This window comes from Anser anser (assembly GCF_964211835.1).
Source record: "Anser anser genome assembly, chromosome: Z".
Lineage (NCBI taxonomy): Eukaryota > Metazoa > Chordata > Aves > Anseriformes > Anatidae > Anser > Anser anser.
The window spans coordinates 60,255,341-60,275,391 of NC_139723.1; the positions used below are offsets into that span (position 1 = coordinate 60,255,341).

General features: G+C 39.2%; 1 protein-coding gene across 1 annotated transcript in view; it reads left to right on the forward strand.

Moving 5' to 3' along the window:
• Positions 1–20,051, forward strand: part of MAP1B (microtubule associated protein 1B) — a 67,512-nt gene that overhangs the window by 34,519 nt on the left and 12,942 nt on the right. Inside the window, exons 3-4 of the mRNA XM_083817983.1 lie at positions 13,901–13,983; positions 17,785–17,925. Coding sequence (XP_083674109.1) covers positions 13,901–13,983; positions 17,785–17,925 — 224 coding nt within the window. The remainder of the gene's footprint in view (positions 1–13,900; positions 13,984–17,784; positions 17,926–20,051) is intronic.

The window sequence follows — 20,051 nt, forward strand, 5'->3', positions numbered from 1 at the left end:
TGTATCAGGTTAAAAAAAAAAATCCTGCAAACTAGCTCTTCTTTGAAGATGAGCCCTCCAGAAGTTACCTTTAAGTTCAGAAATTCAGGTAGTATAGAATCCTTTTTCTTAAGAGAACGAGGTGAAACCTCACTGTGCAAAGGTGATGCTGCCTTGCTTCATGCCGTGTGTGCAGACCTAATGCATACTATTGGCCCTAAGGCAGATGTGGCATAAGAGCCATATTCAGTTTGAATTTCACTTTCTTCATTTACTGTGTAGCTATCAATTCTTAGACAACACACAGCATTACACCACTGTAGCTGAATAAGGATAATGTATTTCTTGTGATTTTTCCAGTGGTTTTCTTCAAGGGATCCTGAAATAGACCTCCTTTTTTTTTGTGCCTGTCAAGGGCACACTATTAAAACTTATGAATATTCTCATGGAGTCTTACCAAATGTAACAAAATTCCCATTTTTGCAGCTCTAGATTCTGCATTTTGTTTGTTTGTTTGTTCATTTGTTTGTCTGTTTTGGGGGGGCTGGGGGGAGAGAAGGGAGGACTGCAAGAATTTTTGAGACAAGCGATATCAAAATAAAGGTGTTGATTATTGATAAATGATTTATACATACAAAATGTCTATAAAACTGTCCTTACTCTGTCTGCAGAATATACCACTCTCCTTTCTTCTCACCCATGTGAGAGCTGAGTTTTTCTTCATGTTTTCTGTATTGTGTGCATATCACCTTCTGTTACCTAACTCCGAAGTGCTGTTTGTTTGTTCATTTGTTGTTTTTTTTTTCTCGCTCTCAAATTCACTGATTGTTTTATCTGGGGAAACTTTGCATGAAGATAATTCAACAGTATGACCCCTGTGGCTACTGCTTAGAGCCTCCAGAGGCGAGGACTGATGGAGCTTGTTTCCAGGGGCAATCAGTGCAAGATGATGGCAAAGTCTGGAGCCTGCTGAGTAGGAGAACCAGACAAGTGGGAGGACTATCTTTATAATGAGAAGGACTGAATCTCTTTAAAAATCTATACTTTTCTAAATACCTTTTTTCAACAAAATGTTTGCATCTCTAGATCTCTCAAGGACTGTTTAAGAGCTTACCACTTCAGATAAATTATCAGTGTGAATCATGAAATCTCCAGATGAAATACATATACAAAACATCTTTTAAAACATGCAAAATAAAAATACTGTACATTTATTTCTTCAGTGTTTCCATGTTAGCTGGAGTTATTTTAATAATGTTCTGCCAATACATCTCCAGATTTCATTTTTGACACATTTGTAAGTGGATATTTTTCTCTAATTGTATTTAATGTCTCATCTTGGAAATTCATTGCTGGAGGCTAGCTGGTGTCAATTGCCAAAAGTAATTAGAAAGATGGAGTTTGTTTAAAAAGTTGGTGATCACTGTTCATCCTGCTTGCACCCTAAAGCATCACAACTGGATGCAAGACAGAGAAATTAATTCTAATCCTGAGCCTAGTGGAAATGTCTCTTACTAAAGTTTGAATTTTCTAAATTTCTTGATAGAAAAACAGAGGGTACCAATATTTTTTTATTTTATTATTATTATTTTTTTCATGGCATGGTGAAATTTGTGTGATGAAACCTGCTTTAATTACTCAGTCAGTGCCTGCAGTTCATTCTTAAATAAACATCTTTGTATTTGAATACATGATTCTATACCAACCTCCAAAAAAAATTATGTTTTAAGTATCTTCAGTTAAAAAATAATTTACAATGCTCTGTAGTTTAGTTACAAATATTCAAACTGAAAATAAAACACATGTTGTTCTCAGTGGGGGAGAAAGTGTCAGGAGAATAGAATCGTAGCAGTTTACAGATTAATCTCCTCTGCAGAGACTGGTCTGTCCATGTGTTGAGGGACCAGTCTTCCAGTTACAGAGCACCAGGTGGTCACCTATGGCTGATTTAAGAAGCAAACACTGCCACAAATGCTATTAGTAGTGTGTAATGAGATTAACTCCCCATAGTACTTGCAATGTCCTGGAGGTTTTTCGTAAAGCAGCACATGGCTGATCACCACATCTTAAACAATGAAGAGTTTAATCTTTCATTGCTGTATGCACATAACTCTCATTGGCATTAATAGGTGTTAAACACGCACATAAAAGGAAGAATAGACCTTAAAGTTTAAGCAATCTTGGTATGCTAAAGGTTTCTAACACTTTCACAAAGAACCAGACCAAAATTGGATGACTATTCCCACTGGGTGAAATTATTAAGTATTTTCAGAGATTTGTATTTTTGAGGCATAAAGGGTGATTTAGAGGTTCCTAAATAACAAAGAAGATTTAGGAAAAGGCAGGAAGACCTAGCTGCAAAACACTGAACCTAAGGTAGAGCTCGTAATTAATTATTTTTTCCTTTCTTGACAGGGTGAGCTCTTTGCTTGCTTGAAGATTAAAGTAGGTGTTTTTAGAAATAGATCTCTTCCTCTCTTTCCTTCTTTACTTATTTATCCATATTCGCGTTAGTGCAGGGACAGAAAGGAAAAAAACAATCCAAGCTGGTCTCTTGACTGGCCTCTGGAGTCTGCCCACTTTTGTCATATAGATGGCCAGCTTTTGCTGCCACACTTGCTGGTTCATTGATTTCTGATTTCTGAACCCTTTGACTTCTGATAAAGGGTATTTTTTTCTTTTACTGTATCAGCGGATGTGACCTACCATCATTGTTTATATATTGCTTTTGATATTGCAGTTTCCACAAGTGATTAGTGTAATTGCTTTGTGAAAATTTAGATTTTAGGTACTAAAAGACACTGACTTTTGAAGATAATATTTGGATACAGGTTTGTATTTATTGAATATATTGCCTTTTTTCCCCCTCCATCCTTGTTTATGATGTTCTAATTACAGGATAGCATTGATTTTTTCAGTTTTATAATACCGTCCAATTGGTTGTACTTAATCATATCATAGGAAAACTTAAGGACAAAGACTACTTTAAGCATTAATTCCAGAAATGAAAGCAAAAAGAAGGTTCACTTTGTGCTGAAACATGTAGCTGGTAGATATGCTTTCTCATTTTCTTCTTTATGAAAACTTGGAATTAATTAATAGCACTTGCCTGTATTGTACTTGGAGGCAGTTTGTTTCATATTACATTTGCAGTTTGTATAAAACCAAAGAGAATTGCACACATCCAATCAAGAGTTAGCAGATGAAAGAGTTTTGAGGTTTTCAAGTGAGTTTCTTGTCTGGAAGAGGAAGATCTCCACCTTTGTGTAGAGCAGTTGATCTCTGTTTTCAGACCAGGAAAGCTTGTGTTACTAGAATATGACAGTGAATTTAAGTTTAGAAACTGATTAATAACACTAATAGCACTGTTAATCTTCATGGTGTTTTTGTTGTTTTGATGTTTGATTGATTTTCTTTTCTCGCTATATAAAGCAAAATATAAGCTTTGGGCAAGATATCCCATGGAGCTGGGAAGGTGGATGGTTACTGAAGGAAAAGACTAAACCAAATTCTTATTAAAGGCTTACAAACAAAGCATCTTGTTAGGTTTTACAGTGGTTGCAGAGGGTCAGAGAGATATTCCACAGCTGGTAATTTAGTTGATAGTAGTAATATATGTTTGAAAGAATTGGAAGTTTCTAATAGTTATAAAAGTAAAAACAAGTTTTTAAAAATACAAATTTTTGCTTAACATAGCTATTATGGTTGTATGAATTATTCAGGAAACAGCAAAAAAGCTGTGATGTTACTTGTGAAACAACTTCACCAAAACATAAATTCCTTTCAAAGTGCATCATTAGGTGAATCATGTTTAAGGAGGTATTTTGGTTAACAGCCTGGGATCTTTAATTTATGTAATAAATATTACATTACAGATATCAAGGGTAGGTTGCAAACCGTTGTTTTTTGTTTGTTTGTCTGGTTGTTCCCCAAGAAAATTTATTGATTTCCAGGCTCAAGGAGGATTCAAGGATAAATAATTTTTATACTGAAATTTAAGTGCAAATCTGGAGTGCAAGGCTTGCTTCAACAGCCCTTAGTGCTTGTGAACATATCTGTCATTCATTATTCATGGACTGCCAAACCAATGAAATTATTCTCTGAACTGAAGTAGGAGGAAGGATAGAAATTATATATAAACTGAGAAACTTTGATTTTTTAATAAATATGTGTCGAAGAAAATCTGCTTGAGGGAGAGAATGGATTCCCCATGTGTGAAACCCCTACTGGTTGCATTAAGACTTTTCTGATTTTCACAGAGATGGCAGATGAACTTAAAAATAAGTTGCATTTGCAATAATGACCCCAAGACCAGAAATATCCCCCAGAGGGTTTTAATTGGAGCTTTGGGTTTGGCTTCAGCTGCCACAGTGATGAAAGCCCATTAGTAAGTAAGCTAAAGCAATTTGGTAACATTAACAGAGACCTTCTGAAGTGATCAAAATCCAGAGGCTTCTCACTGAAGGAAAGGAGACTAAAATTGCGTTCAGGTAGAGATGTCTGGGAAGGGAAATGGCAGATTTCTGATTTTTTTTTTTTCTGAAATGCTCGTTTCAGTATTCATCCCTTTGCTGCACATTTTGCATTACGTGTTTTTCCCTGATGTTTACTGTGCTGTCTTCCACACAAAGCTGGAATTTGCTGTGAAGTGCAAGCATGCATTTGCACAGAGTGCTACAGGGAAAAGGAAAACTGTTGGGAAACTTCCCCAGCAGTCAGGAAGGTAAAGGCAGAATGGCTCAGGCAGGCACTGCAGCACAGGGAGGTAAAACTGAAAGGATGTTAGAAGGTTTTAGCAATAGCAACATTGGAAGGGAAGTAAAATACATGTAACCGTTTTTGTTTTGTTTTGTTTTTCAATACAGGAAGGATCTTGTCTAGTTGCTTAAGTTCCATTAAGGTGAAACATAATGCTGATGTTTTCTGTCTTATTTTTAGCAGTAGATAGTTATAATCAGAGAAACTCTTCCAGTCGTCATTGAGCTCAGTGGCAATTTTCCTTGTTCATTTGTATTTGTGTTAGACACCATGTTGTTTAATACAAATTGGCATAATCATTCTTTATTGGAAGAAGTTGTTAAAATTAATCTGATGATTCTTCTCCGTAAAAAGCAGCCCTTGGAAATAGTCCCAAGCATTCTCCCTTTGATGCATGAATTTGCTTAATGTTTTTAACAGCCCAGTAAATGGTTTTGCTTGTAATGCTATGAGTGTACCGGGCACTCGTTATAACAAAAGAACAAATATGCATCTAAACATCCCATATTATGATATAGGGTGCTGCTTGAGAAACTCTGGAGTGTGAGGTAATGAGACACAGCGATATTGGGGGAGAATATTCCAAACAAGATTTTGTTTTTCTATTTGACTGTTACTCCAAGTTGGGATGTGGAAGAGAGTTTATTTTTCTCAAGTCAGCAAAGTCAAGAATCACATTGTTGTGACTATTACAGAAGCAATTCTACTGGGGAATGGACTGCTCTGCTTGTGATTGTTTTGGTTTCTGGGTCCAAGATATTTTCTGGTTTTAGAAGAAATTTCCTTGTAGACAGAAGAGATCATTTCCAGAAGAGGTCTGATTTTGTGCAGTTCTCTTTTCTTTTCCCTGGTTAGTAATACTTCCAAATGCAGGCTCAGATGAGGACTTTCTGTGACCTTCATGACTGATGAGTCAGCTCTGCATCACTGCAGTCTCCCATCGCGGTGCGTGTTGGCTGCCAATTTCTATGCAGTACCAGGGTAATGCACTGTGCAGCTGAAAACTAAAACTCCAGATCCATGGATCAATTTTGCAGCATATCTTAGAGCTGCCTTTACCATTTTCTGTGCATTTGGGATTTAAGGGCAGGAGAGAGATTAGCATGAGGCAATGAAAGGATTACAGCCTATGTTATTATACAGGGCTGACCACAGCATGGATGCCATTAACTTCCTCACTAGCTGTTAGCAGCATTTTAAGATTATTACTTGTAATGGAAATGTGTAACTCAAGACCACTGCTTACAGAGAATCTCACATTTGCCTACCTGTATCAAGTTTATGAGGTACAAATTCTAGGAGAGGAAAAGATTAAATTCATTTGCTTGATAGACCTGGCCAAATCTCTCCGTAACTTCAGTGGGTGCTGGTTTCAGTTTTCTATTGCCATTTGTAGATAGAGTTTCAGTGTCTGGAGTGCAGAAGGTATTATTTGTTAAATAATATAGATATCTTAATAGCCAGGCAAATGGTTTATGGAAGAATTTCATCCATGGACAGTAGTTAACAGTGACTTAAAGAGATCTTCTAAAAAATAATCCATTATGGATAGCTTTTTAAGTATTCAGTATTTTATAATACACAACATACTGATCCACCCAGCAGAACCAAAAGGATTGTGTAGCTAAGGCACTCTGCCTGACTTCTAAAGATTCAGGTTTCTGTATGACCTTGGAAATTGTTTCCTTATCTCTATTTTATGAGTTTAAAATGCTTTCACACCTACCAGATGAATCTTTTGAACCCAGATTATCTTTTGAACCCAAAAGATAAAGTTAACTGTGAAAGCAGTTGTTCAGAGATCACAGTGTTTTTAGGTTTCTAATCTACAAAGAACACTATATGGGAATATTCCTAAGCAAGATCAAAATATGTATTTGAGGAAGCCACTGCGAACCGTGAATACTTTAGGGGGAGATCCTAATTTTTATTTATGTGGAACTACCTATAAGTGCCACCTACTGCCTTGAAAATAAAAGACTATGCAGTTTATGTAAAATGGTTTTAGGGGCAAAACAATTTAAGAATAAGACATAAAGATGCCTATGTACATATTTATGTTGATGAGTGCTGCAGTCTTCTAGCTGCCACTGAGACTTCTGAAAAAGTAGAAGCGGTGGAGTTCAGGGACAGCCATGCTAGCCTATAGCAAAAACTGGGCATTAAAAGAGAAAGCAATGACTGCTGCCAGGAGTCCAATATCTCTGTAACAACTGGTTGAGATACTAGGTGGTTTCCCCAGAAATAGGAAATCTTAGGCATTCAGAATAATTGGTTATCCTAGGACAGATAAGGAAAGTTTGGTCTTGTAATCAAAGAAGGATTTCAGTAATTAAAAGACTGTCACTCACCCACAGAACACCCTTTTCTTCAACTGCTTCTCAAAATGTTTTGGTGTTCTTTAGCTGTTGGTTAAAATTGGCAAGGAAATGCTGCTTTCTTCAAGAAGAGGCTTGTATTTTTGCCTGTTGGTAGCAAATTTTAATGCATGACAACAGTAACTTGCAGGTGAATTCATTGAATGGATTGGTGGTGCTGACTGACTACTGGTTATATTTTTCCTTTAGCAAATTCAAGTGTTAACCCATTTATCAGGAGCATTGGAATCCATTACAATTGCAAGAGCAGTATATAAACAGGAAGTGTATTTTCATTCTCTTTGGCAGTGATTTTATTGAGGTCTTCAGCCATGTTTAAGTTTCACTCCTGTCCGTCGCCTCAGTGAAATCAATAATGAAAACTCCAGGTGACTTGGTTCAGTTTCTGAGGCATACCCCTTTTTTGTCAAAACAAAACAAAACAAAAAAAACACTGGATTTGTAGGCAGTTAAAATGTAATACATAAACTTTTATTTGTTGTGCTTTAGACTGATTTGCTTCAAGTTTTTTCAGAGTACTTTTTGTAATACGTCTTCATTCAGAAGAAATTTTTAGCTCTTTAGCAATCATCCTTAGAGCTCTGAAATTGTAAAACATGAAGAATTATGTGAAAAATGCTGTTTCTGACGGTGAGTGATGATAGCTGAGGGTAATAATTTGCTCCTGAGAGTACCAGATGGGAGAGAAAGACCAGCAGTTTGCTTCTGCTTGATGAATGGCTGTACTTTGACAGCAAATTGGATGTCACATAAAGTTGGCGAAGGGTGCAAGAAATTGATATTTATTGTGTAAAGTTGATACAATTAGTCTGTTGATAACAGGCTATGTGAAAATGTGATTTAATGCATTGAATTCACTTCAGATTTCAATGTGAACTGTGGAGCCCCCTGTGTTGTTTGATAGGGGGGCAGCACTTACAGCATCTCCTAGTGCAGCTCAGCTCAAGTCTGCAAGCATTACAGGTTAACATTTGAGGCAGAAGATATGAACCCAGATATGAATATTCATGTAAAGGGGTTGGTTTGCTTTCCCTGACTGCTGCTCAAGAGTTCTGAGCAAGGATAATGGACTGGCTTTGTGTAGAGTAACTGGGGGCTGAATTGTGCAGTTTCTTTTCAGGCTGCATCATCATCTTCTGTCTAGCCATATATTTTCAGGGATCTGTTACTATCTCGAAATATAAACTCAGATTAAAACTGATATATAAGGACTTATCCAAGAACTAAAATGGAATTATATCCAACTAGTCTTATTTCATTAAATAAAAATGAGCTTAAATGTCTTAAAATACAGTATGCTGCAGGACATCATCTCTCAGGACTTGCAGTTGCTAGGTGGGTGTGAGTAGGAAAAACCTTTAACTATCACCAGGCTGCAGCTGAACCATATGAAACTTGAATATGAATTCCATTTGTATTCAGAAGGAGAAGGTAAAGCAGGGGTTTATACTTCCCACAGAGTCACAACACAGTTTAGACTCCAGCAGATCAGATGCAAGAGATAATCTAACTCTGCGGAAGTGATGCATAATTCTCTATAAAAAAGTACATTATGTTTGATTTGAATCTGAACTAACCATTATGTTCAGGGCAAACAGGTTTAAATAATTACAGGGAAAAGAGTAACGCTTTAGTGTCACTCTTCCAAATCTTTGTCACTGTCAGAGGGTTCAGCAATGTTAGTAGAGCTGACTTTTAGTTCACAGCTGTCATGTCAACTCAGCATCCTAGCCACTATGTGTTTTATTTTCACTCAGAAATGTGTAAAGTATTGCGATGTTCCTACATATCTATAAGAGTTCTTGCTGGAAATATATATATATATATATATATGTATATATTATTCCTTCTTTGCACCCAGATAAAATGTAAGAAGTCATTAGGTCACACTGAGCCCTGGAGGCAGTGAATCTATCTTCTCTGATGTAAATGCAGTTATGTCTGTTATGTACACCCCATCATGTCAGCTAGTTGTAAGACTGACTGTTCAGCCTCTGCAGCACCCTGCATCACCTGCGGGGATCTCAGAGAGTGCCTGGAGGGGCTTTCTGAAGTTCCTCTCCCACTGTCCAGTGACTTGACGTTATGTGGCCATCTCTCTAACAAGTCTGCAAATCTTCTCAGTTGCAGATAGGGAACTCTAAATTTTTACAACATGCTAAACAGTCATCATCTTCAGAGAAAAGGTGTTCTCCCATCACCCTCTTTGCCAGAAACACCACAGAAAATATTTTCCTGCTTCCTCTATGGATGGGCTGTTCTGAATTTAATTTGTGTGGAAATGGCATTGATGGGGAGTGAGGGAGTGCTGGTGTTCATCCTGGGTGGTGGGAAGGGCTGCTGGGAACTCTTTTGTTGAACAGCTTTTTGCCTATAGCATGCATCCCCATGGGCTGGTGTTGCACAGGCAGAGTAAAGTGTGTCGATCTGCTCGAGGGCAGGAAGGCTCTGCAGGAGGATCTGGATAGGCTGCAGCGATGGGCTGAGGTCAACTGTATGAAGTTCAACAAGGCCAAGTGCCGGGTCCTGCACCTGGGGCGCAACAACCCCAAGCAGAGCTACAGGCTGGGAGATGAGTGGCTGGAAAGCTGCCTGGCCGAGAAGGACCTGGGAGTATTGGTTGATAGTCGGCTGAATATGAGCCAGCAGTGTGCTCAGGTGGCCAAGAAGGCCAACAGCATCCTGGCCTGCATAAGAAGCAGTGTGGCCAGCAGGTCTAGGGAAGTGATTGTCCCCCTGTACTCGGCTCTGGTGAGGCCGCACCTCGAGTACTGTGTTCAGTTTTGGGCCCCTCGCTACAGGAAGGACATGGACGTGCTTGAGCGAGTCCAGAGAAGGGCGACCAAGCTGGTGAGGGGTCTGGAGAACAAGTCTTACGAGGAGCGGCTGAGGGAGCTGGGCTTGTTCAGCCTGGAGAAGAGGAGGCTCAGGGGCGACCTTATCGCTCTCTACAGTTACCTTAAAGGAGGCTGTAAAGAGGTAGGGGTTGGTCTGTTCTCCCACGTGCCTGGTGACAGGACGAGGGGGAATGGGCGAAAGTTGCGACAGGGGAGTTTTAGGTTGGATGTTAGGAAGTACTTCTTTACTGAAAGGGTTATTAAGCATTGGAACGGGCTGCCCAGGGAGGTGGTTAAGTCACCATCCCTGGAGGTCTTTAAAAGACGTTTAGATGTAGAGCTTAGCGATATGGTTTAGTGGAGTACTTAGTGTTAGGTCGGAGGTTGGACTCGATGATCTTGAGGTCTCTTCCAACCTAGAAATCTGTGATACTGTGATACTGTGTGTGTCAGCAGTGGTTCTTGGTGAAAAAGACTTAAAACAAGGCTTGCTTGCTTTCCCTTGCCATTCATTTACATTTTGTGCTTGCACAAAATTAACTGCAGTATAGTTAGTTAGAAGTGCATCCCATGATCATAGTGCTTGGTTGGCCTGAAAAGACCAACTGTGTAAGTTAGAAACCTCTTTAGTCACTTCTCAATGTTACGGGCAATACCAGTCTCAGTAATCCTAGGATATTGGTCGATGGGATTCTATGGCCATAGGAACTGGGATGATGGTGGAAATCACTCTCTAACGAACTATCACACGCAGTTTACTTCTTCTCTCTATTGGACTGCTTCTGGATCAGACAACTGCCAAGATGATTCATAACTGGTTTAAATTTGAAGCTTTACTTAATGAAATTGGGAATGAGGAGATACTTAGATTTCTTCCAAACAGAATTAATATTTAATATTTATTTCCTGAAGTTGTTAGATAAGACTTTGACTCGCCTTTCTGAAACTAAAGTTGGGTAAAATATGGCTACCCAATTGCTGCTGTGCAACCTGGAAATTTTTTCCTTTCTTCCTCTGTCACATCATAAAAACATTCCATTAAATGTGTAGAGATAGGCTGTAAAAATCCAGTAGAGTTAATTTAGAGAATCTCCAGGTCTTCTATACACATCTCCAATCCTCCTACTCCATCTATAGTTTAGGAAGTCACAGTCTCTAGCCAAGCTGTGAAATGGTCATGCTACTTTCTTCTCCTACCCTGTGACATTTAATTTCTCTTTGGTAAAACTGTCCCCCTGGGAGACTTTCCTTCATCACAGCCAAGCATCTCCAAGTAACAACCTGAGCAGCAACCCTGTGTTGCTCCTACAAAATTGTCACGTCCATAAAGGATGTACTTTTTACTATTCAAGCAATGGCATAGGATCATTTTATGGTTAATAGCAATAGAGCCCACCCTAGAATTTTACATGAGGGAAGCCCTTGTAGTGTCTTGCACCCTGCCAGTGCTCGGTCCCCACCCTGTGTGGTCAGTAGTAACACACACCCACATGGAGGAGCTGAAGAGGGGGCAGTCACAGCTCCAGTTGCAGCTCCAAACAGGCATGTGTATATGGTGCAGACTGCCACACTTGCCTCTGGAAATCAATCTCAAGTTCCATGGAACCATGCAACCACTGGAGATGGATGTCTGCACCGTGGGGGTATAAGTCGTATGTTACCTTCATCTGTGCCAGTCAGTGAGAGTTGAGGCCCCTCTGGTTGAATTCATCTCAGCTACAGAGATGACTTCGAGTAGCATCAGTGAGGTCCGAAGTCGGTGCTTTGAGTCAGGTGGATACCATGCATCTTTGTCTAACTTCGCATGTGGCTGAATGCATTTCTTCTATAGCTACGTTTAATGTGTTAACATCTAATCATAGATGAGGCTTAGTTTGGCCTGAAGCAAAGTGTGTGTTCTGTGTCACCCACTATTACATGAGAAATTTCTGTGGCAACTCCAGGGTGACAGTTTCTTTCATTTCCTTCTCAGCACTAAAGACTAGATTCAATACGCTGCTTAATCTCTTCATTTGATGGAAGCTTGCAGAATAACTAAAATATCTGATCATAGAACATCTTCTGAAGGAGTCTGTGGTAACAGAGCTATCTGGATGCTTTACTGAATGCAACCTCATGTATGCATTCCTGTTAGGCCAGGAAGCAGAGCTATTAAAATAAACTGAATTACAAAGGCTAATGCCAGAACTGTATGCTGCAGAGGGAGACTTGCCCTCCTCCACTTTTGTCATATGCAGTCTCTCCTTCTTGCAAATAAGTGCACCAAGAATAGGTGTTATGAAAACAAGTTTAACTTGATTTTATTATTATCCACAAGTCTCCAGGTATTGTCACACACAAAACAATAAACAGCAACCTCATCTCACATTTTAACTGAGAGCATTCTTGAGGTTTTTTAGTTTGTTTTTCTCCTTCTCCTTTATTTTCTATCTTTTGATTACAAGCTCTTACATTTATGAATGCAGAGCTTCCCCAAAGCAACAGCAGAAGATGCAGCAAATTGAGAGGTGAGGAGGAGGCGGGTGCAGGATGGGTGAAGGCAGGGCCAGGGGCTGTGTGGGAAAGGCTGGCAACCCACCCTCTCAGACTGCCTTGATGGTGCTCTTGTCTTTTCAGGAATGCAGAGCTCTTTTCACAATCACAGTTCTTGGCCTTGTTATTTTAAGTCTCTTTACAGGGGAGTTTTTCTAAGTTGGCAAATAGGTGACTTGTTTTGTTTCCCCCCTACTTCCTTGTGAGTACAATTAATTATTTTAATTAATTAATATTATACCGAGCAGTTTGCTTGGAAAGGAAAGCTATTCTGGTTTTGGTCTAATTACCAGTCCACATTTCTGAATGACAATACAGCTGCTAATTAATCTCTCTGTAGTTCTCACAGAAAGAGATGCTGATAAGCATTTGCCAATTACCATAAGAAAAAAAAATGTCAAGAGTCCTGTTGTGTTTTTCTGGCATTCACTCCCAGTCAGATGAATATCACTATTAAATACACAGACAGACTAACTACTGAGTATGAAAGCCAGCGGGCTGTGAGGCTGCAGCAAAACTGCCCAGACATTACTCATTCAGGAGCTAGCTGTATTTTGCACGTTTGTTCACTCTTGTTGCCTAACATTGCTTGTTACAATTTTTGCAAATGGGAGGGAGGTGAAGCAGTATGGCAGGGCAGCAGGGCAAGTGTCAGACCATCCTGAAAGGGAATTTTTCACAGTGTCCTGGTATTAGTCAATATTAGGGGAAGGCTGGAAGAGGACTTCTGTCCTAGCTTTAATTAACCCAGTTGTTTTAGTGTGGCTGGGGACCTGGGATCTATGTGGGATGCTGCCTGGCTCTAGAGCACTGCCACAGTGAGTGTGCTTCTAGTGGTGTGGAGTGGGGACAACCCCTGGCCTCCGCTGCTCATCTCACAAACTGTGCTTGACAGGCAGTACTGATGTACGGCACTTTGTTTCTTGTATAGGGGAAGTTTGCAGCCCTTGCTGACTTTCCTACTGCTGCAGCTAAGCTGTTAATATGAGAAAGCTCATTTTAAATCACCTGGTCATACTAGAGGACTGTGTAGTCTCTGCTCTATCCGCGGTGTAGATATGTCCACAGAAACACAGGGCCAGGTGCTCAGCTGGTAGCAGTTACCCCACTCCCTGATCACACCAGCTCAGTGAGACCAAGCTGAGTAACAGGAAGGGAAGGCACAGAACCCGCAGCTATTGACAGTTTATTTCCATTACCTTGAATTTCTCCAGTTTTTGGCATACAGTACCTCATGGCATTTGATGTTCCTGAAGACATGAGCCAACGCATTGGCTGCTGTGGCCATTGTGTGCAGCTGTGGTGAACCAGGGAGCTGCTGCACAGTGGGACACATAGCTAGCTCATGGAAAGCATTGGTTTAAACCATGTTGCACAGCTGGTTTAATTTTTTTTTTCCCCTCTCTGTGTTTGCAGGTCAGAAAATTCTTCACCACAGAAGCGATATCTTAGAAACTGTAGTCCTGATCAATCCCTCGGATGAAGCAGTTAGTACCGAGGTAAGTCACAGAAATATTTCACTGGATGTGTTATTAAAGCTCCGTTAAGTGGACAGAAGGAGAGCAGGTCCTGATTGTGGCTGAAAGCATATGTTAGTAGTAAATATCAACATTATCAACCCTCCCTTGATTTTCTTACTAGTTTCTCAGACTCCTGGTAAACTGCCAAAGGTGTAAACAGAAGCAGATCTCTGATCGTAGCAATCCTCATAATGCACCAAATTCCCTTCTTGATGAAATGGAGGCAGTTGTGATAGAACTGCACTTGCTTTTCTTTGGCTCTTCCATTGCTGGTACCTCTAGATGTCTATTTTACACATGAAAATGTGCCTGAAGAGAAACTGGTGCCCTGAGAAAAATTCAGATCTTTGAGGAAAATTGCTGTATGATGGTGACTCTAGTTTGATCTATGTGATCTGTCCTTCAAAAAACATGTAACATAATCACTGGACTCTGGAAAGCACCAGTTCCTCATGAAATCTGTAGAGTAGAGTTAAAGAACTGAGCATATAGTTCAAAGAGAAAATTGAGAAATTTAGATATTGAGACTGAAGGTTTAAAAAATAGGGATAATTGCATTGCTAGCTGGTGCTGGGGAGCACTGACATGGTAAGATTTCTGTGGGGAAATGAAGTGGTTTTACTTTCAATACTTTTAAAAATCTATTTTTTACCAACCCAAAATGATATTAAACACCAACAGGAAGAAACACACTGAAGCAAATGAAATTTGTAAACTTTTATTTTATTTTATTTTATTTAAAATAACTACTCAGTTAACAGCAGCTCATTGACTGAAAAACTATTTGTGAAAATCTCTTACATTCATTAGAGGTGACTGGTAAGGAACAAGGAGGGCAGCTGGGTAGCAGCTCTTAGGATTGTCTTTAATACATTCAGGCTTTCAGAGTAAAAATAAAAAGCTTTGAAGTGTGTGTGAGGGGGTTGGAGAGTAGAAGAAACTGCCAAAAGTAAGGAAATGCTGTTTCTGTTGCTGTTTCTTGTCTTCATTGGATGGATGACCACCAGGAAGAACATTGTCTGAGGCCAATTAATGACTTCTGAACTCTGGCTTTACTCCTTTGGCTCTGGAAGATGTTTGGCTAGGTTACTGCCAACTTCCTTTCACGAGGCTGTGGGAGGCAATCTTTACTTTGCTTTCATCTTGCCAAACTAGTCACAGCCAGAAGTTAGAAGCTGGTCTTTACCTTGGCTGACTAAGCAAGACCCTCACTGGACAAAAGCCAGAAAAGATGATAAGAAAGAGCTAGGAGAATTAAATTGGAGGTTAGAAGAGACGTGCCTTGTGCATTATGGCAAATAGAAAACTTAGCTTTAAGTATCAGTAGTTTTCCATGTTGCAGTTGAGGAGACAGTGATATACCATGGAGCTCTGACTTCATCAGAAGAGGAAATTGAATCTATCAGTTCAGGAAAAACAAAGGCAAAAGTTGTTAGAACAATTTTTTTCTAATCTGTCTGGTAACAGCCATACTGGTGGTAGTTTGAACATGGTTCTGCCCAAAGCTCCTATCATGTTCTGTCAGCTGCCAAATACTTCCCAAAAGAGAGAAGTCCAAAAGCAGACAGTCCACATATCCCCTAAGAAAACAAATTTCTGAAAACCTTATGAACAGTTACTTAGTTTTTAAGAAGACTCCACTCCATTGCCATAATACTCCTCCAATTGTGTATGTAATAAGTAACCCAGTTTTGGCTGAGTCTTGCTGTTTGCTATCTTCAAACAATTTGGGACTTCAACCAAGGGTAAAGCTGAACAGAATTTATCGCCTTGCAATGTTTCTTCTTAAATGTAGTGGTCTTGAAATCAGAAGACAAAATTCTGGTAGTCCCTCAGAATGCTTTGATTATAGCCAGACACAGAATTTATGTGTCTCTGGAAGTTCTTTCATGTGTATCATATGTTACCCTCTACAATCTGCAACCATATATTTACCTTTTTTTTCCCCGCCATAGTTTTCTAGCTCTGCAGAATCTATTTATTCTGCAGAACCACAGATTAATAAAATAAGTTAAAGGGGAATTATGTCACAGTCGCATATCAGTGATTCATAAATCAGGAAATAATTTCGCTGTTGGAAAACCTAGTAAGTTTATACATAAGTTGGCAGACTGCCCAGAGCTGCTGCCAGCAATGAGAGAAAAGACAGCAGAGGAAACCATCTTTTTTTTATGGTTTTAATACCACTGGCACAGACAGGGTTTCAAGACACACATCAGACAGACCACTGCATTTATGTCTGTTCTTATCTGAAATAGATAGACTCTATCTATCAAGGATATTGTTGAATTTATAATCATCTAAGTGCAATTAGTGACAAACCAGCATTACTTTTGTGCTTAATTAAAGGAACTTACTGTTGTTTAAAGTCAAGGCCACTTATTTAATAAAATAACAATGAAGTTGTGGTAGAGCTGGCATCTTCTTGCAGATACAAGCTCTTCAGTGACTCTTTTCTACTTGTACTGAAAACATGAGTTCAGCAGAGATTTAGGTCAAGCCTTTCTGGCTCAGCTTCCCTGGCGTGAGAGGGAATTATTTAGAACAATTGATTGCTTAACAATCAATATACAAATTTGAAAGAATGGCTTGCTAGGAGTGCTGAGGTGATTATGTCATCTCCATGGAGATGGAGTTTGGATGCAATATCTACATGTGGAGTTGTTCCAAATGGACTCTTCTCATTTAGTTTAGTTTGGATAGCACTGTTCTGGAATCCCTACTCTGTTTTAACTTAATTCTTCTTGAACAGAGGAATTACCACACTTGAAATTCAAGCCTTACCTTAATCTGAATCGATTTTTTGGTGCTGGAAAAAAAAAAAAAACTTTTTTGAAATATTAGCAAAAGGTTTACTCAACAGTACAGAATCTTATGAAGGTTTTATTTACTCTTATTCTTCAATTTAAGTTGAGATCAGTCAACAGAATGATAGTGAACGTATTAATATTTCTTAGGATACAATTAAATCTCTCCCTGAGGTGGAAACAGGAATTACTAGTAGTTGTTGTGAGGGTCAAGCAAAGTAATGAGAATCTACTTTAAGGCAGTTATTTCAAAATGCAGAAGAAAGTTATTTCTGAATAACAAGCTCCTTTAAGCCATCAGGCATCCCCATAATTTACTAATGTGTATGAAATAAGATCTTTCACAGGCACACTATAAAAAGCCCATAGTTAGTGACATCATGAGGAGTAAATGGTGCATATGACTGTATCTGAGTGCCTGATGGTGAAGTTTATGATTTTGGTGAAACAGAATTGTGATTTGTGACTGTTACTTTTCAGTGTTTTTTTTTTTTTCAACCGAAAGGCAAGTTATGCTGTATACTGGGAAAAAAACAAAAATAGAAAAAATAGAATGGCCTTCCAAAAACTGAGTCTGATATGTGTAGTTGTCCCTTATTAGCATATGAGGCACAGTTGACCAAATTTGTCCCGATATATTGCTATTAAAACCTACCAAGGGTTATACAAGGAATATATTTGTTCATTGAAAATATTTCTTGTCGTTCCAATTTTATTCTCTTCTGCTTCTTGCTTTTTTTTCCAAGTCTTTACTTCGACTTATTTATCAGGCCTTCTCCCTAATCGATTTTTGTGCCTCCTTTGTTTCTTTTTGTTACTTGTTAGCAGAAATATAACTTGATGTTTCACCAGTACTGTGAGACTCTGCTGCAAAATATGTTTTAAATTAAGCAAGGTAAACTGCTCACTCTCATAGGAATGCAGAAACACATGGTAACTCCCATTATTGCTGTGTTTCTCTCCTTCACTCTAGGTGCGTTTAATGATCACAGATGCTGCAAGACACAAGCTCCTTGTACTAACTGGACAGTGCTTTGAAAACACAGGAGAACTCATTCTTCAGTCAGGGTCCTTCTCCTTCCAGAACTTCATTGAGATCTTCACAGATCAAGAGGTGTGTTCAGAAAAGTATTTTCCATTTATTGTCATGTGATGGCACAGGTTTCTAGAAGACCAAAAATGGCCCTCTGTGTTAGGTTGAATTTAGAGTTGGCAGCTTGATGCTGATGCTCTCTACTCTTCTTTCTTTAAAAACATATGCTTTCTTTAAAAACATCTATTTAATTTATTTTTTTTTTTAAATGTGAGTTGCTTAACTAAAGAATTGCATTTTAATTTGGGGAATTAAGTTTTAACTTTGAGAAATGGGAAACCAGCGAACCTTTTGACAATGGAAGGAGATAGTGTGGCTTCTGAAGTGTACAGGTTGTTTATCTAAGGTGCACATACAAAGCAGGCAAATTGAATTTGACAAAGGTTCTTGCCTGTTGGCAGCTGAGCAGTAGGTGATATTAAATAAGATAGAGACTGTCTGTTGGAACAGCTGGAGAATTTTGCACCACCTACCCACTTGGCTTCTTTACTGTAGTGTTTAAAATCTGGCCAGAGAAATCTGTAAATTTTGTGATCTTTATGCACCAAAAATACAAGTATACGACATACCGGTATTTAATGCTGTTTGTTTCATGGCTTGTTATTTTGCTGTCCTGCTTAATGTGCTGTGTCTGAAAACTCCCATAGGGCAGGAGCCCATAGTAAACAAGCTGTCACACTTAATTTGGCTGCTGTGTAAAACATATATTTAGATAAACTATATGGCTGCATCCATAGGATTTTAGTTTCCAAAATTAATTAGGAGAATTTCAGTGGAGTGATATTTGAAAGTTCAGTGCTGAAAAAGCAAAGTTTGCATTAGCTCCGGTGTGACCTTACTGTATCTATTTGATCATGTTCTCAAAGCCTCTTTGTTCTGCATGTGGTTGTAGGGTTAGGGATACCTGCTGGACTTCCAGAACTGGATTCCTGCTCACTGAAATGCATCTGGCCCCTAAAAGTCAGTTTGCAGAATTACTTTTCTATGGAATTGCAAGACTGAGCTCCATGCGCTTCTGGCTAAGTAGGAATGCATGAACTACATGCAAAACCAGAGGCAAATCCTATTGTTACAGTTAATAAGCCAACAACAGTTGGCTGGAAAGCAGAGTGGTGATGTCTGGCAACACGTTAGAGCCAGTGTGGGACTGCTGTGGGGCATGTGGGACATATTCCTTTGGCCCCAAGGAGGCTCCCATGGCTCATCTCTGCTGGTGGTAGCATGCTCACCAGCCAGCACGACTCTTTTAAAGCATTGGCATCCAGCTTGTTTTCCCTGAGCCTTGGGCTCTCACTGCTTCTACACGTTTCAGAAACCCAAAGAAAGAACCTGATTCCCATAGAGCAGCCTGTGAATGTGACATTTTTTCAATGCTCCCATTAATGAGAAATTTTCAGAGAGTCTACAAATTGGAAAAATGGTTAGAAAAAAAGGCTAGAAAAAAAGTGGTTAGTGATTTTCCAAATAGTGCTTAAATGAAAGAATTCCTATGCTGTCCTGACCCGTAAGCATGTAAGGTTTGATGAATATTGTGTGAAGTTCATGTTTCTGGTTTCTGTCCCTTTTGTTTCACTGGACCAAACCTGAACTATGGTGATGGAATGTGCCTACAAATAAATAAAGAAGTATTTGCCTTCACCAGGGTGATACTCTTTTGAAGTCCAGTTCAGTAATCCATCTCTAGCTTGCAGACCTCTCTGCAGGCGATGCCTAAAAGCATTGTTTTCAATTTCTCCTGTGCCAGAGCATTGAAGATGTCTTATTCCACTGCCTCTGCAACAACAGCTATCAGAGGAAAAACTTTTTGTTATTGCCTTTGTGGTCCAGGGTATGAAGCAATGTAGTATGCTCTCTGAGCAACCACCTTGCTGTCTGCCTTCTATAGCTACAACACCTTTAAAACTTGAGGATTCTTCAAAAGAGGTATCCCAGTGTTTTAAAGATGTCCAGGTTCATAAATATGTTTCTTTGCTCGCAGACTGACTTTCAATCCAGAGGAAAGAAAGAGCATTTACATTCTTGTGTTATAAAATCATGTAAGCAGTGAAGCTGTCAATGCCCTTTGTGTCATTGTTGGAAATACAAATCCATTAAAGCCTTTACTGGGGCATTCCTGAGCTTGCTATTCCTAACAGATATGATCTATG